The 26,367-nt window shown below is 34.9% G+C and overlaps 3 protein-coding genes across 6 annotated transcripts in view; all 3 read right to left on the bottom strand.

Moving 5' to 3' along the window:
- Positions 1-439: 439 nt before the first annotated feature.
- On the bottom strand, positions 440-4,760 carry LOC107021066 (calcium-dependent protein kinase 11). 2 transcript variants are annotated; one of them, XM_015221649.2, is made up of 8 exons: positions 4,086-4,760; positions 3,750-3,893; positions 3,491-3,643; positions 3,285-3,400; positions 2,226-2,393; positions 1,728-1,952; positions 1,032-1,175; positions 440-883 (listed from the first exon to the last, which is right to left on the bottom strand). In XM_015221649.2, exons 1-7 carry the CDS (start codon positions 4,642-4,644, stop codon positions 1,035-1,037), a joined length of 1,506 nt encoding a protein of 501 aa, XP_015077135.1. In that variant the 5' UTR covers positions 4,645-4,760; the 3' UTR covers positions 440-883; positions 1,032-1,034. The 2 variants fall into 2 exon arrangements, with proteins under 2 accessions (XP_015077135.1, XP_015077134.1); XM_015221648.2 differs by having other exon boundaries at positions 440-867; positions 4,086-4,759.
- A 774-nt stretch (positions 4,761-5,534) lies between these two features.
- Positions 5,535-8,630, bottom strand: LOC107021308 (subtilisin-like protease SBT3.9). Its single transcript, XM_015221946.2, has 3 exons — positions 8,316-8,630; positions 7,168-7,265; positions 5,535-5,798 (listed from the first exon to the last, which is right to left on the bottom strand). The coding sequence occupies exons 1-3, from the start codon at positions 8,513-8,515 to the stop codon at positions 5,734-5,736; spliced, it is 363 nt and encodes a 120-aa protein (XP_015077432.1). The 5' UTR covers positions 8,516-8,630; the 3' UTR covers positions 5,535-5,733.
- A 951-nt stretch (positions 8,631-9,581) lies between these two features.
- LOC107023899 overlaps positions 9,582-26,367 on the bottom strand; it is a 29,072-nt gene continuing 12,286 nt past the window's right edge. For 2 of the 3 annotated variants that reach the window (XM_015224737.2, XM_015224739.2), the window contains 2 exons: positions 15,320-17,779; positions 12,038-12,583 (listed from right to left, as the gene is read on the bottom strand). In XM_015224737.2, coding sequence (XP_015080223.1) covers positions 12,296-12,583; positions 15,320-17,779 — 2,748 coding nt within the window. In that variant the 3' untranslated portion in view covers positions 12,038-12,295. Of the gene's footprint in view, positions 10,174-12,037; positions 12,584-15,319; positions 17,780-26,367 lie in introns of those variants that run through there. The other variant, XM_015224738.2, reaches the window with a different exon arrangement.

Genomic DNA, 26,367 nt, shown 5'->3' with positions numbered 1-26,367 from the left:
TGAAACGGAGGGAGTAACAAATATTCGAAATTATATAATATGGTCATTTACACTTGAAGCCATCATTGGTTAATTTTGACTCGAGGTTAGTTATGTAAAGCCTCCCATCTACTTTTTGCAATTACATATACATTATATTTAATTTTCATAGTACTAGTACTATTTTTGATATGTTTTATTTAATTCGATATTTTAAAAAAATAATTATTCTGTCTTTAAAACGTAGAAATAAGATTACATATATGCGGTAAGAAGAGTAAAATAAGAACAAAAGTAATATTGCATATATGCGGTAAGAAGAGTAAAATAAGAACAAAAGTAATGCTATTTGTTATGGTAAAAATCAAGCCCGCAAGATTGGAAGGGAAAAAAAAAATTAAGAAGATTACACAAATAAAAGAAGACTGAAATTTATTTTAGTGTTTGACATATGACAAAATGATCTTAAAAGGTACTCAATTTCTAGTAACATCAAATTAATATAGACATAAAGAAGGTTTTTACAACACTTCTCAGGTACAAACAACTGTAATATTTTAGAATTTATGAACTAGAGAAAAAATCCTCAAATTATATAAGATAAAGTAGCAAAGGTAGGAGTAACGTTTGTTTATATCCCACCCTCTCCAGATCTCGCTCGTGGAAAGATACTGGGCATGCTGTTGTTGAGAGTAGCAACAACTGAGATTTTGCTACTATAGCACTAAATCTATCTACCATCACAAAATAATAGAGCACCAATATATGCTGGTAATAGTCCAACATTGTCTTGGCAAACACAGCTCTACTTGACCCCTCTCGTCCGGTTGAAAGCCTCCTTGACCTCCTCCAGTTATCGGTTGGTCCAACGTGTTCTATCAGCTTGGTCTGGTAAACAATCATGCTAGAATTAGAGAGTTAGATACCAAACAATCTAAACATAATGTTGGTATGATACATTTCCTAATAATATGCAATTTTTGATATATTATGTTATCGATGAGTTGAATTGATATTTTCTTAGATAAAAAAATGTATATAGAAGTAGAAACCTTCTATTCTTTTTTCTCACTGTCACTTGCTCCAAGTGCATCAGCCAAGTTAAAATTCAAATTGCCTCTCATTGTTCTAGCAGCAAATCCTGTATTTCCCTTCTTCATCATTGTTGCAAATTCGCCATAATCTATACGTCCATCCTGCCAAACAGAAAAATATATTAGCTTGACTCAACTCAGAAATGTGATGCCCATGACGGAGGGCTGGTTGATGAGGTCGGGTCAAAGAGAAGGACTGACAGATTTTTAGGCTGACAAGCTCCTCAAGAAGGGGTGCATATTAGTAATGACACTTTAGCGACTCACGTTGGAGTGGGAGAGGAAAGTGAAGGGCTTTATAAGGCATAACACAACTTCACATGATACACACATTCTTGGACTCAATGAGGGTGAGGTGCAAAGGTCAAATATGTGAGGTATTTTGGGCCAAGGCCACCACAGCATACATTTGTAGAAGCAAGAAAACTGCTTATTGTATTGGATAATACCTTTCAATCTTATGTGATATGTCGTGAGGTATGTGACTTATGGTAGGGTCATAAGATACCACAACTTCTGGTGTTCCGAATAACGAGTAGGTAAATTGTTGATAGTTATGAAAAATCTTATAAAAAGGACATGGATGAACTAAACATCGTACAAAGCCTTTTTTTTTTCTTTTAATGCAGAGTAACTATAGCTAAGGAGACTTACATTGTCTATGTCAATCTCTTTAATAATGTCATCCAATTTAACATCACCAAGGCCAAATTCTACGCAAGCCTGTTGAAGCTCATCAGTTGTGATATAACCACTGCCATCTTTGTCAAAGTAGGAGAATGCAGCAAGCAGATTCTCCTCTCTCTCCATCTTATTCAAATGCAATGTTGCAGCAATGAATTCACCGTAGTCAATCGTGCCACTGTTGTCAAAGTCAGCCTGCAAAAACATATCTCACCGCGTCATTTTTGCTACTTATTTTAGAGGGACTAAAATCTTGGGCTGCTGTTCGCACTCGCGCTCTAGAATTACTGTATCCTGTAAGCAGGTAGGATCAATAAACAGTACCTAGTGGCGAATGTGTGCAGCCAAATTCTCATGCTTTTATCTGGTCATGCACAATCTATGTGCCAAATGGTTTTGTAAAATATAACTGAAAATGCATTTTGACAGATCTATAGAGATTCTAAAACAAACGAAATTAGCAAGTACCGCTTTCATCAGGGCCTTGATGTCGGACTCTCCTAGGTCAGATCCTACTCTTTTCAAGCCATCTTTCAGTTCCTCATATGTGATTGTTCCACTGCTATCTGTGTCGATCATTTTGAACAACTGCTTTAGGCCTCCTATTTCTTCCTCCGAAAGCCTTTCTGCTATGACCTGATTGTATTAAGTGCTACAATCATCAGAAATCAATCTAGTATGCAAAATCCAAGAGTACACAATAAGGGTCTGCACAACAGAAAATAGTCTATTGAAAACCATCACAATCCACATGCTGAAAATTCAGATTCTGGAGAGAGATTTTTGTTTTGAGACGTTGCTAGAAGCAACATATTTTGGCTGAACTTCTAATTGAGATACAAGTAGTTAAATTCTACATTTAACTGAAAGTCCTATTAGTACCTGAGAATTGAGAGCTTTGAACAATGTGCCTCTATTACTTTCTACCATAGACAAGTTTTTTCGAAGAACTTTCAGAATCCAATAAGTCCTTTAAATACCTAAAAGGATTTCCCTAAGACCCTAACCATCCTAAATGGTATCTAAACATTTAGCTTTATCTAAGTTACCTTCTTTCGGTATCAGCATTTTTCCTTAGATACCACACTGAATCACTTGGATTTCATTGTTGGATACACCGGAAAAGATTAAGAGGTCTTAAATATGTTTCTTGTACAAAACCATAGTTCTAGAGTTCTATCTCTAAGGATGAGATATACAAGTAGTCATGACTAATGAGATGATTGTCTACGACAATCTTCTCCGAAACTTAGCTCATATCAAATAATTTCCGGTGGAATTGTAACACAAAAGTTTTAGAAGAACCGTTAAAGAAGTACCAAATTAGTGAATTATGTCATAGGATAAACATAATATCTCAAGGACTTCTTCAAAAACTATCACCAATATCACTTTCAGACTGTTCAATATACTCGTGTTTATGTTCCTAGTTAAGAATTTTATGCATGTCAAGCGATGATACATTATATGAAATCCAAGAAACAACAAGTTAGCAAAAGAGCAAAGATGTATAAAAGCAGTACATACTCGTAAAGCCATCTTTTTAAGTTTGTTCATATCATAGAACTGCTTAAGACGATTCAACACTGCAGATCCCAAAGGTTTGTCTGGAGCAGCTGCATCGTCCACAAGCCACGGATGACCTTGGGAAAAAAAAAAGACAAACAAGTTCTCATAATGAAACTACAAACTTTTCTAATACCTTATCAGCAAATTAAATGGGTGGTACTCACATAGGACTTCATGAGCAGTTATTCGCGCTTTAGGATCCCTATCGAGCATCTTTTTAACCAAGTCTTTTGCACTATCAGAAATATGAGGCCAAGGTTCAGATTCAAAGTCTATCTTCCCTTTCAAAATCTGCTTGAATATACCATTGTCCGTCTCTGAAAGCGGAAAAAGGAAACAACAAAATAACAGATAGTAAATCCTTGATCCTTTGTTTGCTAGTAAGAAAACAAGACAAATGAAACTACAACATTGTAAATTTACCAGCCCAAAAAGGAGGAACACCAGATAATAAGATGTATAAGATGACTCCAGCACTCCATACATCTATTTCGGGTCCATAGAATTTATGCAACACTTCAGGAGCAACATAATATGGACTTCCTACAACATCAGAGACATATTGCCCTGCCACAAAATGTTAAAAAGAGTACATGTTTAAGTTCTCAAATTTCACGTAGCCAACCAACTGAGCTACAAAGATTCCCGTCCTAATACTTCCATCGATTAAGAAAAAACCAAATCAAAATCCATTTGGATCTACCAGAAAACATGAATTAGATAAAGTACAAAAAGATTAAATGATCCAAGAAAACAAACCAGGTTTATAAAAAATCGACAACCCGAAATCTGTAGCCTTGAGAGTAGCATCTTCATCAGAACTATCAAATAAGAAATTTTCAGGCTTAAGATCTCTATGCATGACACCAAGAGAATGACATGCCTCAACAACCTTAACAATTGTTTTCATCAAATGTGCAGCTTGTCTTTCACTATAATGTCCCTTTTGAACAATCCTATCAAAAAGCTCACCCCCCCTACACAATTCCATAACAAGATGGACAAAAAGATTGTCTTCATAAGTCCCTTTGATTCTAACAACATTTGGATGTTCAGACAAATGATGCATTATCTGAATTTCTCTCCAAACATCCTCATAATCTTCCCTACATAAAAGTTTCCTTTTTGGAATTGATTTACATGCATATTGTAGCCCTGTTGCCTTTTCAGTACATTGATATGTTGTACCAAATTGCCCTTGCCCTAATTTCTTACCAAGTGTGTAATGTTCCCTTAATCTTGGAGTTTGGTAAGGAAGAACATTGGGAGATGGCTTTGAGGATATAGGTGGTCTCTTTTTTGCTACAACTTGTGCCATGTTTTCTTACAACAATTCTTTTTGTTTTCTTGATTTTGGAGAAACTGAGGAAAAATTTTCAGTTTATGTTTTTTTTTTTTTGTGTTTTCCATATGTAAAAGTTTGTTTCCAATTTTGTTGATGTATGGTCAGTGTTATCTGGCGGGAAATGTGGTGTTAGTTGTAAAGACAAAGTAGAGTGGGATTTGGAAAATGAAAGGGAGACATGTCCAACATCAATCAATTTCATATTTTTCAGATTTATTATATGGCAAATAATTTTTACACGATTAGTGTATGTTGTAACATGTCACTTGTCTTATTTAGATATTTTTTCGGTTACTAAGTTCACTTGTTATGGAGGGTAAATGTTACTTTCTAGATAACATTACTATCTAATAAATGTATTTTAACGTGTTATAACATGTGACTTGTCTTGATTAGTTATTTTATGGAGGGTGAATATTACTTTTTAAGTGACATGACTATATAAAAACATTGTGTATTGTTTTTTTGTACAAAAGTCAAACTCTTGTTTCTCTTCACCTACAACTAGTAATTGCATTTGTAGTGTTCCACTAGTTTACATATTGGTTGGATATGAAAATATCAACTACATTGCATAATCCAATTGATAAAAAGCAGTATATTTTTTAAAATCTAGAAAACCTTTGTAATGGAACATGATTGTAAAATCTGTTTATTTTCCTCTTTGGGGGGATTATTAGAAAAAAGAGATGTAGCAAAACATTAACCTATAAAACTGTTCCCAGTTACTATTATATCTTGGAAAATTCTCACGCCAAAACAAACATAAACTAAGTTCATGTGATGTTTTATATGAGATGCAAAGTTCATTGCTGCTTTGGTGGCATTTTTTGCCTAAATTATTCACCATCACAAGACAACTATTTGTACAAGGATATTAAGCAGACGACTTTATTTTCATATAGTTAAAACGAGTGTTACAGCGATAAGTACCACAATTACATTAGGGAGTAGGGATAGTCTTTCAATCTAAGTTCAAAACACCATTGAAACAAGCATAGATAGCAAGTTTATACACATCAAGGGAACTTGTTTTTGAGATGAGGTCTCAAGTGTTGTCTTTCAGACGCGTCCAGTGTGCAACTGAACTGTTTGGCTTGGAACAACTTGCAGCACTCCAGGTAACTCTGCAAAAGTGATATCTTAGTTAGGCTAGTCTTAGAGCATAGAACCCCCGAATAGAACGATGCAAAATTATCGTATGAACATATTTTCCAGGAAGGTACATGCAAAAACTGATGCATTATTGAATTACAAAACTCAGGTTTAAGCGGAAGCCAAAATAGACACAATGACCATATAATAGGAGGGATTTGACTTAATGTTGGAACATTGATCAACTTCAAGAATTGTCGGACTTTCGTCCAGCGTAAAGAACATATAAAAATTAAGGCATCTGTTGCATTTTAGACATCCTGGAAAACAGACTCCAGAACTACAATGCTGACTTTTTGATAGACATCAAGGATGTAAATCAAAGATGAATCGATATGACGTAGAGATACTCAAGGATGTAAAACAAAGATGAATCGGTCATCAACAGTAAGTATTTTGTTTTTGAAACTGAAAAGAAAAAATATCCAAGCACCAGTAAGTTGATCATTGTAGCAAAGGGCAAGCATTCTAAAGGAAGGAAGGCTATAAATTCAGCAATTTTAGTAAGGGTTGCTGAATATCAAAGCACCAGTTGCATCACTGCAACATGAAGGTATTGGACCACTAGGAGTAACATTTCTATGTCTGGGAATTTATTTTTCCAAATAAAGGAACTTACACATATTTTGATAAGTAATCTATTGTCTCAGGGCATTTCCTTCCCAAAATTATTCCCAAAAAATGTACACCTAACATCATTCCTCTTGTCCTTTTATCATGTAAAGTTGAAAATTGCATCAATAACGAATGATTCCTCTCATACTTTTCATGTAAAGTTGGAAGTCCTACATTAATAATTTAATATTGCCATTCCTATTGTGCTTCTTCACATAGTCTTTTTTAAAAGTGGTAAGTATTATTGTTATCAAATCCAGCACTAAGAAAGTATTGATTGCATTAAAAAAAAGAACAAAAGAAAAGCAAACCATGCCTATCAATAGTGGACCATCTTGGTCAAGAGTATGCTCCATATAAAACCATTAAACCTGTCCTAAAATAACCCCTGCCCCTTTCTTAAGCTAAAAAAAAAAATCCAAACAATTCTTACATAATTCATGACAAACATCCTCACTCTATTTTCTGATGGTTAAACTATTAATGATGAAATTAAAAACATATTTTGGATTTGAGATTTAGCAAGAAACCAGAAATGTGCTTAATTGTTCAACAATCCCTATGTTCAACTTTTCAACATGAATGCCAAGTACTTCAACAGACAAGCGTTATGGCTGTCATTTAAATTCACCATACTAATTACTGATCTCACAAGAAGATACAGACCAATCATATACCAAGATAATTTAATCAATAATACTGAAAGAGTAGTAAGTCAATTCTTACTTGAGATCTCAGAAACCTGCTCAGCAGTCAGCTTTGCTGAGAATCCACTAGCTGCGTGCTTGTAACTGTATAACAATGCCTCTTTTGCAGCCTCCTCACTTTTTGATTACCACAAGTATACACAAAGTATCAGGATTTTTACTCCAAAAATTTGTAGCATACAATACATTTACCGTACAATAATCATGACAATTACATACAATTGATAATTGATAGCAAGAATTTTTCTATCCCTTCTTTCCTCACCAAAGAATACAACAAATGATCTTGAGACCGTTATTCATTCATTACTACAATATGTGATTGAATGAATATTGGAAAGTTTGCTTTGAAAAGTTCCATACTTTATTCAAATTAAGATCACAAAAGTCAATTAGACTAGATAGTAATTTTGATTGTCCAAATTAACTACTCGCAGAAAATAAACTTGGTACGAACCACTACATGTTCCTAAAGTTCGAGTATACATTGCATAAATTTTTGCAGTAACAGAGCTATAATTTAAAACAATAAACTAACAAAATCCTTTAAATCAGATTACTCCTCCTATAACTTTTGAACTGGTTGATCTAATCACTTTGTCCCTCACCATTCCCTTAAGAAATGTCCAAGCATGCAATCATTACCTAGCATTCATAAAATGCAATAATCGAAGCAAAGAACAACAGGTATTAAGAGAAATCGAAGGGCAAGAAACCACAAGATTAGTGCTAATGCTATTGGAATGCACAGAGACAACACTCGACTACCAAACCCCCAAAACCTCCTATCTATGGTGCGTCATGTCCTCAATAAACTGAAGTTACGCTATGTACATTCTAATCACTTCACCCAGTATTCTTTGGCCAACCTCTACATCTCCTTAGCCCCATCATTGACAACCTCTCACATTCTTAATAATCAAACACATAGAAAATGAATTCAGAAAGAAAAAATCTAACCCCCTAAAATTGAATTCAGCATGAAAACAAAGACAAAGTCCAACCCCATATGGAAAAAAAAATCAAACTTATTATCTTATAAAAAGATCAAATCTTTGATGAAATTGATTAGAAAGAGGGTCAATCCAAACCTACCCACAACCCCATCTTCCTATATTGCAATTCAAAACAGAAAAAAACGGATAGAATTGGAAAAATAATTCGAACCTGCCAAGAACAGAAGTTAGGGTTTTGATATGATACTCCTCAGGTTCTTGATCTTTAGGTTGCTCAGTATACACTATATGAACTTTGGATTCACTAGAGGCTTGTGATGAAGCTTGTGAATCTGCCATTGTTGTGATAAAAGCGGTAAACAAGAAGAAAAACAAGAGAATTGAAGAAAGAATTTGATCTTTCTTCATCATTTTTAGGCACTATTTATAAAAACAAGAGGATATTTTTGGGCTTTTTCTCCTTAATGACTAACTTTCAGTGTCTTTACAAATTACAGTACAACAAATTTTTTGATTCCTTTTCGTGTTTATACACAAAATATACTTTTCTGCCTTAGAATTTACGTTACTTATTATTATTATAGATTTGTCTATGTCCAAGCGTTCACAAGGTCAAGATTCATTACGTGTGTATTAGTTTAATTTTATATTTTAAAAAATTAATATTTTAATAAATATATAAAATTTTCATTACTTATACATGAATTAGTTATACAAATTTCAAATTACAACTCAAACACTATAATATTATATTTTTGTATATAAATAATTTATCCTTTAACCAGCTTTTAAACATGATATTTACTTGTACGTAATTTAATGTAAATAAGTAAATAAGTTATGGGTTTTTTTTTTTTTTTACAATTTTCCAAACAAACACCATGAAAGAGAGTACTTCCCATTATATTTTATTTTTATGTAAATAAAAAAAGGAAAAAAGTTTCGGTCTTAATGTTTGGTAAAACAACATTTTCTGCAATAACAGTTGAATTGCTATTATTTTAAATATAAAACAACTTCTTCAAACCATATTTTTTTAAATTTTGGGTTAGAGATGCTCTGATTTGTCCTTTTTTTTTTTTTTGGGGAGAAAGATAAAAAATGGGTATTATTTATGTCTTACACGAGTTGTCTGCATCCATAAACCAAATGTACATATTTCGTTGCCTGTGATTATGAATAAGCAAACAACAACTATAGCAATATCATATAACAAAACATGAGAAAATAAGTCAAAATTTACTTGTTTTTCAAGAAAACATTTTTTTTCATACCAAACACACCCTAAATCATTGGTATCACCCAAAACAACCTCATAGTCAAAACACGGTGCTTAGAGCCACAAGTGACTCAAGCTAACCTCATGACATGACATGACGATAAAATTCAACGTGCAATGGCAATATAAAGAGAATAGCATGCGGAACTGAACTAAAGTTAGTTTTAAAATATCAATACTCTTATAAAATATCTTAGAAATCAAGAAACATATGTTTTCTTCAGGAAATTATGGTACGGACAAGCCATTGTTTGGCGTTAAATTAGGTCAGGAAGAACAAATTATTCCAGCTCCGAAGAAAAGATTCATCTTACAACTCCCCCTTCCTTCTAATTTATTATTTTGGACTTTACCTTCCACATTCCTTTTATTGAGCATAATGATGTGAATCGAGCTTGTTGTATTTAGTATACAACATCAAGCAATTCCGTTTCTCCTACTGATGATAATGCCGAGAAGTCCATGGTTGGAACTAGATCGATGGACTTCGGATCAAACAAAAGAACTAAAAAATTCCACCTCTAGAAAAACACCTACACCTAATGGCTTGAGCCACTATTCTCATTTCATCGCTCACCCATACACATAGATGAATCTAACTGACTGTCTGAAAAACCTCTACTACTACGAGTTACTAGGACAAGCCCCTAGCTAACTCAAACTGTCTGAGACTGAAAGTAAATGAGCAAAGAGAAAATAGAAACCGCCCTCTAGAGATGAGGACTCACCAACAAGCTACTGTGCTGAACGGAGATATGCTAACCGCAGTCCGAATGCTGAATGTCTGAACCTACGTTATCAAATGATATAGGCATAAAGTATGTTGTCAGTACTTTGAACGTATTGAATGTGTAAGACAATGTATGACAAACATAGTACCAGGACATGATGAATCTATAAAACATGTTGATGTATTGACCAAGTAAAATAACATGAAACTGAGTTCTACTGTACTAAAACGCATAAATACACGACCATGCAATAAGTGAAAATCCTATTGTAGGAAACACTATAACTGTCATAAACCATGTTAGCTACTAAATGGAGTTTAATGTACTGTCCTAGCTTGTTTAGACTAGATTTGAGAAAAAAGAAATTTGATTTAGGATATTAAGCGTGTAAGTGAGGGTCAGTCCCTAAGAATCCCTTAATCACATAGAGTACAAAACGACGTATTATCAGGATTAAAAGAGTGAAAAAGACCAAAATAACCCTATCATAAAAACTATCTGCGGTCATCAATGGAGGCCTTTCACAATCAATATAATAATCAACGAATCGTGGAAGTGTGTGTAAAAGACAAAAATTTCTGAATTTTGAGAATCAACCATACTGACCCATCAAAAGTTTCATATAAGCATAGTTGAACAAGTTACTGAGGTTCGGATCTGCGAATCAATTTATGACCCGTAAAGGCTTTTATACCTGTAGAAGTGTCCGTAAAGGCACAGATTTCTGTAGTTCAATTTTTCTAAATTTTCTCAATTTTATATGGACTTACAAACTTTTTGGGATGTTACAATCATAGAACCCTAGGTTCTTTTTTTTTTTTTTTGTAGAAATCAAAAACTAAAGAATTGGGGTCTCTTTGAGACTCAATGAGTGAAAAGATAGCCCATTAATGAAATCCACATACTTAGAATGAAGATATTATCTTTGAATTTCTTTAATGAAAACTTGAAACCTTAGAACCTAATTTTTGTTTAAGAGAAAACTTGAAAGAAAAGAATTTGTTTTTTTGGATCTTTATGGGAAAGGGATGGTCTAGGTCACTAAGTTTCCCCTTAATCCCACTTAGAATAGTTAAAACGACATAATATAAAGATTAAAAGAGTGAATAAAATATTAAAACCACTCTACTAAAAAATATGAATTCAGAACGATCCGTGGTTCCATCTATGCATCGTAGTTCCCCGCCCATAGAAATCAAAGAGAAACCAGAATTTCTAAAGATTAAACCACGAAACCAAACTACAATTTGCGGATCCTATTACGACCTGCATTGATCATTTGTACAAACAAACTGATTTTGTGAGTTTCAGTGCTTCGGTTAACGAACCAGTACCCATAAAGGGCTTTACAACCCACAAACTTGGCTCATAACTATGTGAAACTATTAAAAAAAAATTCTTCTAGTTTGATTCAAAAAACCTTTGTATTTTTCTCTGTTTGTAGAACACATTCTATTCCTAATTAGAAATATTACTTTTTGAAAAACCCTATTCTTGTTTCTTTCCTTTAAAATCAGTTTTGCTAGAAAATAATGGTATCTTCTTCTTCTTAACATCTCATTGTCAATTAAAATAAAATAATTCAACATATCTTTTTAACTGATAATATAGATTAGTTACTCCATCAATAATTTTCATTTAGATGATGATAAAAAAAAATCTAATAAAATCGAAAATATGTTTAATTCTTAATTTTTCCAAATTGAAATAGGATGAACATTTGCTAATACAGAAATATACTATTAGGAAGGATTCATTTGAAAAGAAATAACATATTTATTTGAAGTTTTCGGAACAAACTACTGATGGCAAAAAACATTTTTAGACTAAACTATTAACTAAGACGTTTTTATTCAATTTCGCATAGATTAAGGACATTTTTTACCCTTTGAGGACAAATTATGATTGCTTGAAAAGAGAGTATGACACACAAGAACCAAAATGCTAGTACTGTTTGACTATAAAAATGGAACTACAGAGGCTGTCTTCACAGCCTTGTGACTTGTGAGGTACAGTTAATACATCTGAGGTATTAACCAACCTGTCAACCTGTATATATACAAACCACTAATACCTTCTATAATTTCAGCAATTTCTACACAACTTTATAACTGACTGAATATCAAGTTAATGTGCTAGTTCCCTGATTAAAAAAAAAAAACATTTTAGAGAGCATGTACCTTAAGATGTCCACAAATCATGCATTACTTGCAGTTGACTGAAATCTGTATACTTCAGAGACATCTTGTAAAGCTCTCTGAGCTTTCCGGCATCAACAGACTTACTTGAGGCACTGTGTTGAGAGTTGGCTGAAAATTTTGTTGCACAGAGTGATACAGACAACATCTTCTTCAATAGCTTCTGCAACTGGCTCCAATATTTATCACAAATCTTAGGATTGTCTTTACCAAGTTCATCTACAGGTACATGGCGAGCTTCAAACATACAAGTCAGAGCAGACTCTAAAACCTGTCAACAAGTAATTGATCAATGTCATCCACAGTTAAAGGATGAAATTTGTCAAACTACCATGGGAGAAACAATGAAACTCAAAACAGTATCCTTTTTTTCAATGCTGAGACAATTATGAAAATATCAAGTCCTTGATTCCTTTTTTGACGTCAGTACCAGAAAAAAAAAATACAAGTTCTGTGTTCTATTCCCGTTAAGAAAATTTCACATAGCATAGGGACATTTCGAAGACAGACTTGAATTTTATAGATCCTGGTTGCAAGTTATATTCTAGTTAAGGTCATCATTCAAATCTTACCAACCAATTATTCCTTGCCACTAGAACTAGGAAATACTTTCGACAGCAAATGGATTGACTTGTCCTATGAAGAAAAAGAAATATGGCATGGAGAATTAAGAACAATTGGACTGTACTTCAGGAAGCTTTGATGGAGCTCCTGGAAAATTCTGTGATTTCAATGCTGCTGGTACATCAGACATTTAGTATATGGCATCACCTGTTTACAAACTCAGACCACCACCGAGAATATTCATGTTCCTAGAACACACAATTAGATGCTTTAAAACACAGGGACTGATATATTATTTTGAATATTTCGGCCCCATACCATCCAAACATATACCAAGAAACGCAACCTTTAATTTGTAAATAGCTCTACACGAACCTAATCAATGGTATCTGACACCTTTATTCCCTTAGACTAGGTGATAAGATATATGATGACAACTGCTCATAGGTTTCTCAACAGCAACCTGTAGTCATGCACAAACTTAAGCTAAAGTAGTTGTGTTCTTTACTACCGTTTTATTTATTGCAAGAATATATTCAAGATATTATAAAAAGAATGTTGGAGTTACACATTGCTCACAACAGAAAAGGTTGTACATACAGATCGCTCAGAAAGTTTATGGAAGAGCAATTGCATCAAGAATATAGAGAGGACCTCAGTATTGCACTACTACCTCTAGGTTTCTTACTTATAGAATCAAACATTTGAATGCACGAACATTGATGGCTTAGGAGATACGGTAAACAGTATTCAGCAGGAGGAAAATGTGTGGAGTCTAATTTTGAAAAAAGCATAGAAATTTGCAACTGTTAAAACAAATATTGACTAATATCACCATAAGCATAGAGCACATGAGGCAGGACAATGAAACAAGTTGCGACTTTATGTTTAAATACACTAAACATCTGGTAATAAGACTTAGTTGTAGATATACCTATGCAGTTACAATCATACACTTGCATAATATACAAAATATTAGTTTGTTCAGTACATCCATTATATAAGCTATTAAGTATTAGTTTTAAAAACAGGGGATGTGATCTAAGTATATAGTGATTAAAGTGAAATAACTAGAAGACAAATTAAAACTAAAAGTAGAAAGTTCCTATATATTAATTTATGAAACTTAAAGAAAGAACAAATATTTTGGCTCTCATTATAAATTGAAATTCACATTTTATTAAGAAAGAAAATAATCATTTCTTGAAATGTGTACCTTTCAGAAATCTTTAATAGGAAATAAGTAAAAACTTTATATAAGAAAAATAAGTTTTTTCCTGAAACTTGTGGTGTAAAACAAGCCATAGATATTTTTGTAGTAGAAAATCATATCATTAAATGTAAAATTTGAAAGGATTTCTAAGAATATAAGAAGTGGCATTCCTTTTGGACATACTAAAAAGGAAAGTACGCCACATAAATTGGGATAGAAAGAGTAATTACATAATAATAAGTGTATGCGCCCAAACCAGCACACACATGTATTTGAGAAATAAAACAACTTAAGATCAGACTCAAGTTGCACCTGTGCCCAACTCTCTTCTGATCATCCTATTACAACTTTAGGTCAGACTCAAAAGGTTTAAGAAATAATGGAACAAAACTTGTGAAAACAGGAAAAATGTCTTTGTGATCAATAAAATATAAAGTTTTGGCCTAACTCAACCCCAACTGCTAGCTCACGAGAAGATTGTCAAAGATCATGTGAGTATACAACTCATCCCTTCAATTCACGAAGGCACTGCCACACACCTAGGACTGGACATTTGGAGCGTGGAAAATTAATCTTGGGCCAACATTAATATGATAAAGAAATGAAGATTAGATTTAAATTAATAAAAAAAAATGGCTCATGGGGTGAAAATTTTCCAAGACCATATAAAGAAACAATAACCCCCATTCCCTCAATCAATGTGGGGCACTTCAACATTGTACTTCTATGCATTGCATTCTCTGTTACTATAACTACATTAACCATATAAATACAGCAATTTTTTTTTGAGCAACGACAGCAAATATATAAGTACAAGACCCTGTAAAGAAAAAATCACTGAATTCTACACGTTAAGTCAAATATATAAGTACAAAGCATCATTAGCCCCATAGTCTTTTGTGGATATCAAAGCAAATAGTATTCATTTAAAATACATAAGACATATAGCTAGACAAATCACGGCAATAGATGAAAATAATGCATGTATTCAGTCAAAGAAAATCAAGCTTAAGCTAAAAAAGGTAACTAATTCAATCAACACAAGAAACAAAGAGAGACGAACATTGAAAAATTCTACAAAGAAAAGATAAATCAATTGAAGAAGAATGCACATATACAGTCAAAGAAAATAAAGCTTAAGATAAAAAATGTAACAGATCAACCACACTAGAAACATAAACAGATGGAGCTTTGAAAAGATTCTGCAAAGTAGAGAGATGTATATCATACCACGTTATAGTGAAGAAGATTTGACAGATCCAATAATAGCCCAGCTCGCTCCACCAAAATAGCCAAGTGCATGAACGAATGTGTCTTTGGTCCATAGAAATCCAAGGATTTCTGCCAGTTCCTCTCAGCCAAAGAAGCATATTGCTTTACTCTATGAAGAAAGCTTTTTTCCCCCTTGGATGAACCGTGTTTCTTCTGATCTTGCTCCAAAAATTTCAAGCAGCAATCCCTTTGGTAGCAAGCCAACTGAAAGTATGCATATGCAGATTCCTGTTTCCGTAACTCACCCAGTGACTCATAGACAGATAAAGCCTCTCTAATGGCATCATTAGCTGAAATCTCATGCTTTCTACGGTCTATCTTCGGTCTACTAACACAGGAGTTGAAAGAATCCTCAAGGACACAGTTCTCGTAAACCTCAGCAAATGTATCTTCACTGGCCAGTAGCATCCCAAGCCTTAAATATGTATGAGCAAACTGAGTATATACTTCATTTCTCAAGTAGCTTGAATCCACATCTGATTCTTCAGTGACATGGTTTACAACTGTTTTTGCTGATCCATAGAACCTCAACGATTCCCTGTACTCCATCTTCGCACCCTGGAGAACTTGCATATATGCATCGTGGAGGATTGCATGTTCCTTGAGATTTTCAATCTTTGCTACCATCTCTTCTGCTAGAGCTCTCCTTCCATGACCTAAATTACAGTTTATCAATATAATGTTAGTGTGGTCAGCTACTTCTTTAAACGCATTTATTGCATCAGCAAAAGCAACTTCAGCTTCATCCAACTCATTCCTTTTCATCCTCTTACGGCCTAATTCATTACACACCCATCCTTTCTTTCTAATTAAAGATTGCAGGTCTTCTGAATTAGCAAGATGTCCAACCATTGCATTTCTAGCTTCATCATAACAGTTCAAGGCATTCGAGAGATTGTCAGCATCTCCAGCTACAGTACCTCTAAGATATTTAAATATACCCCCACTTTTCCTTTCAGATTCTTCCTTCAAAGTTTCAGAACATTTATAAGCTGAAGTTCCGTCCATTTTTACTGCCATGTCATCTCTATCAGAGTTGGTGGCTCCTGAATTCTTTGCCTCTGAACTATATTTAAATTTATTAGACATTTCTATCCTGGCAATATTTTTCTTATGCATCAAGAGCTTACTCTCTGATGTGCTGCTTTCAGCCTTCTGATGAATATCCACAAAAGTTCCAGAATGAGCATGGGCGGTTGCTTTGGTATGTGATTTTTTTTTCTGCTTTCTGCCATAACTTTTTGAACGTGAATCTCTAGTACTGCTGCTAGCACTGCTTCCACTGCTGGCCCTATCACTCTGACAGCTGCAGTTTAATAAAGAACATGAGCTGCAGTTTTGACTAGACTGTCCAAGCGTCTTCTTGAGCCTTTCAACCTCCCTCAAAACTTCAGATGACATCTTCAACTCTTTAGTTAAGGGCTTTTGCTCTGACTGTACTGGCATCTTATCACCATCTGTCGAATGGAATTCTACATACACGTCCCCAACTAGTGTCCAAGCCTTGGCCCAAAAGAGGTAGCTGTCAGATGACTGATCATACATGAAACAACTATCAGATAGTGAAGACCCAGCCTTTTCACTTTTATCATCACTTTCGACCTCAGTTAATGAACAAACGAACATGGAAGAAACAAATTTTGAGTCTTGTCGATGTTGAGGCATTGATCCATAAACCAGACACGCCAACTCAACAACCTTCAAGGCCTGATTCAATTGCCCATCTTCTTTGTAAGCTTGTCCAAGAGCCAAATATGATTCTCCAAGCAATAGAACTAGTTTCCACAACTTATCATCCAATTTTGAAGTCGGAAGCCATTCTCGAATATCACAAACTTCAATACAGTCGGTATCCCCACATGCACAGACAGAAAAACTCGGAGCTGAAGGCAGCTCATCCTGATTTTTACCACTATTCTGCAGATCCATTCTGTTGCTTTGCAGTTGACGTTTCCACCTTAGAGACTTAATAGCTTGAGAGACATGATGAATGGCAGCCAACTTAGTGGAGATCGGATCAGCAACAGTTTGAACCTTGGGAGACATTTTTGACAAATCACACACTGCACAACTTTTCTCTCTGCTATTTGATGCCTCTTGCAGACCGACTGTATTTCCCCCCCTGGGAGCTGTCTTTGCTCTTGGGGAAGATTTAGCCTCATCAGATGTTACCCTCACAGAATCATCAGATCCGATAGCCGGCAATGTTTCAATATTGTTATCTGGTTCAACTTTAGGAACCAGGGAATCATGGACATCTGATAAAGAAACTGAAATCAAAGATTCTACTAGTTCTTCTTCAGCATCAACACTGGTAACTTCAGACTCCCTAGGAAGTGCTTCAGATGACAGATCTAACATTTCATCATACGTTAGAAGCAGCCTCGCAAATTGTTCATGAGCACATGCACGTACAACCTGTTTGCCACAATTTCAGGTTATCAGTTATCTATTCTATAATATAGGAGAGTGAGTGAGAGAGAGAGATTGTGCTTTAGACAAAATGCCTTCTACCCCACTGTAGCAAGAAATAGAGTTGTAACCAAATTATGTCTCTTCAAAACCTAGAAATCCACCCTCATCATACGTTATTGCTTACTGCAGCAAGGGAACTAAGATATGCTATTCAAAGCTAATTTTGGGAACTTGTAAGTTGTAAGACTAAAGTAGTGAAGTACTATGGTGGAGCAAGGAAGGAAGCAACTTCGTCCCACCTACCTCTCAACACAGATTATTCATAAAATCAGAAGAAAAACAAAGTAGCCAAATGCATCGTATGCATGGAAAATTTAGAATGCGACAATATAAGCCTGCACATACGTGAACACTTCTAACTTTTGAATACATTACATATATCGATGTTTTATAGGCAGTATCACCTAAATTTATGTAGGAAAAATATTATAAATAAAAAAGGTAATATTTTATATCACAAATGAATTGTAAGTAATTTTGATGCATAATATATTACAATATATTATTTTCAATTATCAACTTTTTTGACAATGCCTTCAACCGTCGTTCTATTTTATGTTGCTTCCTCAGTTTTGTTTCTTCAACTTCAGTATCTTCCATTGATTGAATTGAGCCTTCTCAACAAATTAAAGAACAGGAAAGTTAAGTTCCTATGTGAATATATGCTACATATAAAGTAACACTTGCACCAATATTAGGGGCATTAATGAGATGAAATGGATAGAACTATGAACTTCTCAATAAGCATTCACCTACAAAACAATAAAGAAAATGTATATGGTGGGCCTCTTCCATTGTAACTGGGAGCCCAGCATACATCTTGAATTCCAAACTAAAACTCCTAAAAGGAAAATTAGAAGAATGTGGGAAGGAAGACAAGAATAACTAAAGACAGAGGAGAGAGGACATCCTGAACCAAATTACTGGATTAGAAATTATCATGGAGCAAGAGAGCACTCACGATTGATGAATTACTCCAGAAAGTTCATTTGTCAATGGAGTTTGAGGAAGTGGTCAAGAATGAGAAGATAATAACATGGAAACAGAGGTCTAGAATCCAATGGTTGAAAAATGGAGATAAGAACACCAAATACTTTCACAGAATGGCCACAGACCACAAGCCCACAACACATAAGAGACGCAACACCATTGACAAAATTGAAGAGGAGGGGACATATTTCACTGATGCAAAAGTTATAAAGATGAAAAATACAGGACTACTAAGTACTATCAGAATCTCTATAAAGAGACAGAAACATGGAGGCCTACTCTAAACTTACAAGAGTTCACAAGCCTTAGCTCGGAGAAACAGATCTGGATGCAGACATAGTTTGAGGAGGAAGAAGTCTTAAAAGGCATCAATCTTCATGCTAGTGACAAAGGACCAGATGGCTTCCCAATGAGCTTCTTTAAAAAAATTTGGAGTGTCTTGCAAGAAAACATCTTGAACACTATGAGGCATTTCCATGGGTTCCAAGTTAGAAAAATAGTATGGATGCCACTTATGTAGTACTTATCCCAAAGAAAAGTGGAGTTACATCACTCAAGGGACTTCAGACCAATAAGTTTAATTAGTGGGATGTACAAAATCATAGCTAAAATGTTGGCTGAAAGGCTCAAGTATGTGGTAAACAAGCTGGTGAACAAGCACCATATGACATTTATTAAGGGCAAGCGAATCATGGATGTTGCATTAATAGCCAGTGAATATGTGAACCCAAGATTCAGATGAGAGGAAGCATATCATGTACAAACTTGATTTGGAAAAAGTATATAACCATGTAAATTGGGGGTTTCTTCTAAACCTCTTAAGACAGATGGGGTTTGGATATAAAAGGTTAAAATGGATAGGTTTTGTATTAAAACTATCAGGTTCTCTATTCTGGTGAATGGAGAACTGGTGGGGGTTTTTCCATCGGAAAGGGGCTTGAGGCAAGGTAATCCCCTCTCCCCTTTCCTATTCATACTGGTCATGGAGGGGCTGAATAGCATGTTGAGCGTAACTACTCAAAACAGATGCATAAGGGGATTTGAAGTAAGTAGCAGGGCAGGTGTGAGTACGGAGATTTGCCAATTGTTGTATGTTGATGATACTGTAATCTTCTGTGAGGCAAAAGAAGACCAGATCAAATATATCAGAGTTATACTTGTGATCCTGGAATCTATCAGTGGTCTGAGGGTTAATTGGAGGAAAAGCAGTTTATTCCCTATCAAGGAAGTAGCACAGATGCAAAGATTGGCTAACATCCTAGGGTGCAAGATTGAGCAATTCCTAACAACTTACTTGGGAATTCCTCTGGGAAGCAAACATGACGAATTACTAATATGGATGGGATAATCCATAGGTCAAAGAAGAAGTTAGCCATATGGAAATCCCAATACTTGTCACTTGGGGGCAGACAAACATTTATAAATGAAGTGCTAGACTCCCTCCCCACTTGTGTCATGTCTCTATTTCCCTTACCTGCTAACGTCCGGAGAAATTGGACAAACTCAGAAGAGACTTTCTATTGTTTGGAAACAAAGGAAGGAAGGGGTACTATGTAGTTAACTGGAAACAGTGCAGCTACCTAAGCTCTCAGGTGATCTTGGAGTTAGGAATCTCTGAATCCACAATGAGTGACTCATGTGGAATGGTTGTGGAGATATGTGGAAGAAGCACAGGCTCTTTGAAGAGAAGTTATACATCACAAGTATGGCCAGGACTCCCAATGGTGTACCAATGAGGTCACAATACCATATGGAGTTTCAACATGGAACTAACAATAAGATCCTTCTGGACCAAACTAGCAGGAAACATCAAACTCAGAATAGGAAATGGAGTTCAAAGATTTCAACTCTTCTGCAAATGGAGGATCGAACTGGAGGAAACCCTGTTACAGTACCTGAAGGTAGTAAGGAGCTCCAATCTAGCCTGGATAGATGTGGTTTATCCGAATTACCAAGAATATGATGCACTTATACATGGAATGATAACCATAGAAATAGTAGAATCTTTTTGAAAATAGATTGGATATTTGTGAATGAAGAATAGTTGGATAGTCTGCCTACTTGAAGAATCTATTACCTGCCTGAGGGTATTAGTGACCACAGCACCGCTTATGTGACATTAATGAACCTCACACCAAAGAGGAAGAGAGCTTTTGGGGTGTGAGTTAGGTCCAAGACCTAATTTAACAGAGTGAAATGCCACTGGCATAACACTAATCCCCGAGGTCGCCAATCTGGAGAGTGCAAGTCAATTCAGGCCCATTGCATGCTGTAATGTTGTATACAAATGTAAATCTAAGATGCTCTGCCAAAGGTTGAAACTGGATGCTTTTGTGAGTGGTAGATCCTTGGTTCAGAATGTCCTCATTTGTCATGACCTCGCAAGGCATTATTATAGAAAAATTACCCCAAGGTGCTTGATGAAAATTGATTTTAGGAAAGCTTAAGACATGGATAGATGGGATTTCCTAGAGTTGCTGCTGCTTGGATCTGGCTTTCCTGACAAATTAATAAAGCTGGCCATGATATGTCTGACTACAACTATATTCTCCATAAAAGTTAATAGAGATAGTCATGTCTACTTTGAGTGAAAGCGGGGATCGAGACAAGGGGATCCCATATCCCCTCCGCTCTGTGTGTAGGTAATGGAGTATTTAGCAAGAGTACTGAGTAAGATGAGTAAATTTAAAAACTTCAGGTTCCATACTATGTGCAAAAAGCACAGCTGACCCTTCACATTTGCAGATGATCTGATAATATTCTGCAAAAGCGATGAGGCCTTAGTTCAAAGGGTTGTGGAGACTATACAACTTTGCTCTGAAACTACAGACTTAGTTGCTAACATGAAAAATCCAACATTTTTCTTGCAGCAACGAATGATGAGACAAAAGATGAACTCCTGAATGTAACTGGGATCATTTCCTAGTAGGTATCTGAAGCTACCCTTTTCGCCTAAGAAGTGGAACAAGATAAAGTGTCACTGGGTGTGTTTTAAGATTACAGACAGAAAAGAGCAGCATCTAATAGACATTTGTCATATGCTGGGAGGCTGCAGATCATCCAATCAGTTCTATTCTCTCCACATAGCTTATGGGGCTCAGTCTTCATCTTACTAAAAAGTGTTTTAAATGAGGAGGAAAAACTGTGTAGGGGGTTCCTACAGAGCACTAAGAAAAAGAAGAAGATATCTCTTGCGGCTTGGGAGAAGATGTCTGGGCCTAAGAGTCAGGGAGGGCTTAACATTAAAGGTTGCAGAGTATGGAGCATAGCTCTTGTGGGCAAATTAATATGGATGATTATCAAAAAAAATTAATATGGATGATTATGGAAAAGGACATAGTATGGGTGAAATGGATATAGGGTATACATCTGCAACATAGGGAGGACTTCTGGACTTCTCATCCTCCAGCGGACTACAGCTGGTATTGGAGAACATTACTCAAGCTGAAAAATTATGGTTAACTGGCACAACAGAGGGAAATACCGTCTTACTGGAAATAGAAAATATTCTGCTTATTAAGGAATATTTGGAGCTGATAGGGAGTGCACCTAGAGTACTAACTGCTGAGCTAGTCTGGATTAGAATTTCTCTACCAAAGGTTTATATTCCTACTGACGGCACAAGATTAACTGCAAAACCAAGGAGAGATTGTGTGGCATGGGATTGATGTTTGATACTACTCATTGTTGTATGAGTGCGGATTCCCACCTTTGAGGATGCTAAACATTGTTTTGTGAATGTACCAAAGAACTCAGGGAGAGATTGCAAGAGATTGCAGGAACGGCTGGCAATTAAGCTCGAGGGTGCAAAATAGACTACTCAATATCATAAGCAAGCAGTGTAGTAGATTCAAGGAGGTTATGGCTGCAGTATATGGTATAACCTGCAGTACATGGAGCCACAATCTACTATATTTGGAGAGCGAGAAATCAAATATCTATTGTATTTGAACGGCAAAGAATATAAGATATTAAAAAACACTGTACTGTATACTAAGGCAGGTATAAAGTGTAATTATACTGAAAATGTACAGCAACTCTAAAAGAGATAGGGAAGTTGTTTACCTTAAAGTAACTGGACTTCATGAGGCTCACTAGATCTTGGTAATCTTCCTAGAAGAGGATTGAGACTATTGAGTACTCCTTAGTATATTGTATTATTGTGTTGGTATGGTAATCTCAGTGTTTATTGCCAAAAAGATAAAATTTAAAGAACTCCTAGTTCAGAATGATGATAAAGATGGGTTAGTGAGAAAACTTTGGGATGCCGAAATTAGCTCAAAGGAACACAAACCTTTTAAAAAGGGCTTTATTGATAGAGGAGGTCAATCATTCTGAGGATTGTGAAATAGGAGTAATAAATTTAAAGTTAATTTCAAACTCATAATATTTGTTATGGCCAATTAATATGAGGATTGTGAAATACGAGTAATAATGTTGACTTCTAACTCTTAATAGTCATTTTATCAAAATTTAAAATATTAACAGATGTGTTTACAAGTTAAGTTGTCTAACATATTAATCCATGTACTAATCAAAAATTCAAATAAAAATATCACAAAACAAAAATTTCTGGTGAATTTAATTTCCTAAATATTTGGACTTCTTACCTAGCCAAATATGAAAGTATATAATAAACAAAACTTAAGCGGATTTCAAAGTTCTAAATATTATAATTAAATGATTATTTCAAGAAAAATAAATTAAATGACTAGTCGTTAGCAAATTATATCTTAACTAAAATAAATAAAGATCTTCTCCACAAAAATGTTCTTAGGCTCTTTTCGAAGATAGCTAACTAAGGCCTCTTTTGGGCGTTACTAACCTCATCTCCGGTGGACATTCTGCTTGGAAGCTTACTCAAATCTTAAGCTCTATAAGTTTCCGTTCATGGATAACAAGATTTATTCATCTGGAGAAAAATAGATATCAATCGTTCCACCTCTTAAGCGAAGACATGGAATAAGTAGGTGGAAAGCACTAAACATAACATGAAAAGACTAGTTTTGAGCAAAGGAGTACCGCTAAGGATCTGCAAGAGGCATGAGAATGTGTCGGAAAACAACAAAGGGAAGACTTTCAAGTTCGGGCACGGTAGGATTTCTCGACAATTTTTTTTTTTATATCTCAAAAATCAAATCAATACAGGAAATCTGGTTAAATCAATTTGGTCAAGGGCCAAAACAATGTAATAATTATCCTGCTAAGAACGCATTTAATGAAAGATGGAGTTCGTTAGTAATAACAATTAAAGACGTCATTAATAGAGGTGCTCCCAAACAAAAAGTCATTAATATTCTAGGATAGCAATACTCTTTGCTCAAAACTAGTCTTCTCATGTTATGTCTAGCGCTTTCCACCCATTTATACCAAGTTTTCACCTAAGACGTGGAACAAGTGATATCTATTTTTCTCCGGATGAAAAATCTTGTTATCCATGAACGGAAACTTATAGAGCTTAAGATTGAGTAGATCTTCGAAGCAGAAAGTCCACCGAAGACGAGTTTAGTAATGCCAAGAAGAGAAGAGGCCTCAGTTAGCTATCTTGGAAAAGAGCCTAAGAGCATTTTGGTAGAAAAGATCTTTATTTATTTTTGTTAAGATATCATTTGCTAAGGACTAGTCATTTAATTATTTTCCTTGAAATAGTCATTTAATTATAATATTTAGAACTTTGAAATCAACTAAAATTTTGTTTATTATGTTCTTCATTATTATTTGAGCTAGGTAAGAAGTCTAAATATTTAGTAAATTAAATTCAACACAGATTTTTCTTTGTAAATATCTTTATTTGAATTTTTAGTTAGTACCTGATTTAGATTACATCCTATGTTAGACAAACTTAGTTTGCAATTACATCTATTAATATTTTAAATTTTGATAGGAAAAATATTAAGAATTTGAAGTCAATTTTAAATTTGTTACTCCGATTTCACAATACTCAAAATAATTGGTCAGAACAATTATTAAGAGTTTGAAGTCAACTTTAAATTTATTACTTCTATTTCACAATCCTCAGAATAATTGGTCTTCTCTATCAATAAAGCTCTTTTCACAGGGTTTGTGTTCCTTTGACCTAATTCTGACATTCCAAAGTTTTTCTCACAAACTCATCTTTATCATCATTATAAGCTTAGAGTTCTTCGAATTATTTTTTTTTTAGCAATAAACAATGAAATTACTATACCAACACAGTGAAGCAATACACTAAGGAGCACTCATAGTCTCAGCCCCCTTCAAGGACAATTACCAAGATGTAGTGAGCCTCAAGAAGTCTAGTTACAAATCGAGTCTATAAGGTAAACAACTATCCTACCCCTTTTAGAGTTCCTATACTTCCAATATCATTAAACATTGTACCTGATGTAGTATAAATTCATTTTGTACAGTCTGATTTTTTAATATCTCTTGATTCCTTCTTGTCCAAATATAATAGGTTGTGGCTCCATATACTGCAGCCATAACCTCCTCTTTGAATCTACTCCAATGCTTGCGGAGTACAAAACTATGTTTAGGTAGAGAAATTATAGTCCAGACTAGCTCGGCAGTTAGTACTCTAGGTGCACTCCCTATCACCTTCAAATATCCCTTAGTACTTTTGTCTTTAACTCCACTTTTAAAGTTGTCAAAAAGGGTCGGCCCAGGCACAGCCCCACCTAGCCCAAGTCCTGCTGGCCAAGGAATTTAAAGGGCTAGGGCGGGTCGGCTTCATTTGGAAGGACCTAAAAATGATCAACCCGACCCAACCCTGAAAGCAGTGGCGTACGTAGGATTTTCCGTAAGCAATGTCACCTTTTAAAATTAGAAATAAATAAATAATGTAACATCATATTAAAAACTTAATAACTTTCGATGATTTTCTTTTCTTAAATGTATTCAAATTATTACCAAGTGAGAAAGAAGTAAATGAAAAAACATTTAAAAATGTAACAAAATGGGGCCAAAAAGGTTCAAACACGCGACCTGGGTTGCAAAATCCCAGCCAAAAACCAGTTAAGCTACGCACAACTTTGATTCAAGGTGTGTCACGTTTATAATATATATCTTCATCTCTGATTTTTCCCATTTCGCTCTATATATATTTAGTAAAAATTTTCAGACAAAGTAGTGTCACGTGACACCCAATGATCCCTGCTAAATTTTCCCCTACCTAGAATAGTCGAGAGCAAGGGCGGACTAGCCCATGTTTTTTTCCTTTTTTAAAAAAAAAAACTTTAAAATTCTATGAACATCAAAAAAATGAGAAGATTTTCAAATCAAATATGGCAAATAATGGTGTTGTTTCAATAATACTAGCAAAGAATCTAGTGTAATTAGCATGTGTTTAGGATACAAGATATGCGATATATATGTATCTGGTGTGATCCATCCCATATATGCAAGTGAGATAAGAGAGTGGCAAGCAAGATGAGAGAGAGGCGAGGGCGGGGGATTTGTCTATGTATCTGAGATACAGACAAATCCACTTGGATAAAGTGTATCTAGAACAAATTAACCTAATTTTGAGTCCATGTATCCCGAGATACATGTATTTGGACGTA

The sequence above is a fragment of the Solanum pennellii genome, chromosome 6, assembly GCF_001406875.1.
Source record: "Solanum pennellii chromosome 6, SPENNV200".
Lineage (NCBI taxonomy): Eukaryota > Viridiplantae > Streptophyta > Magnoliopsida > Solanales > Solanaceae > Solanum > Solanum pennellii.
This window is presented reverse-complemented; position numbering and strand designations above follow the sequence as displayed.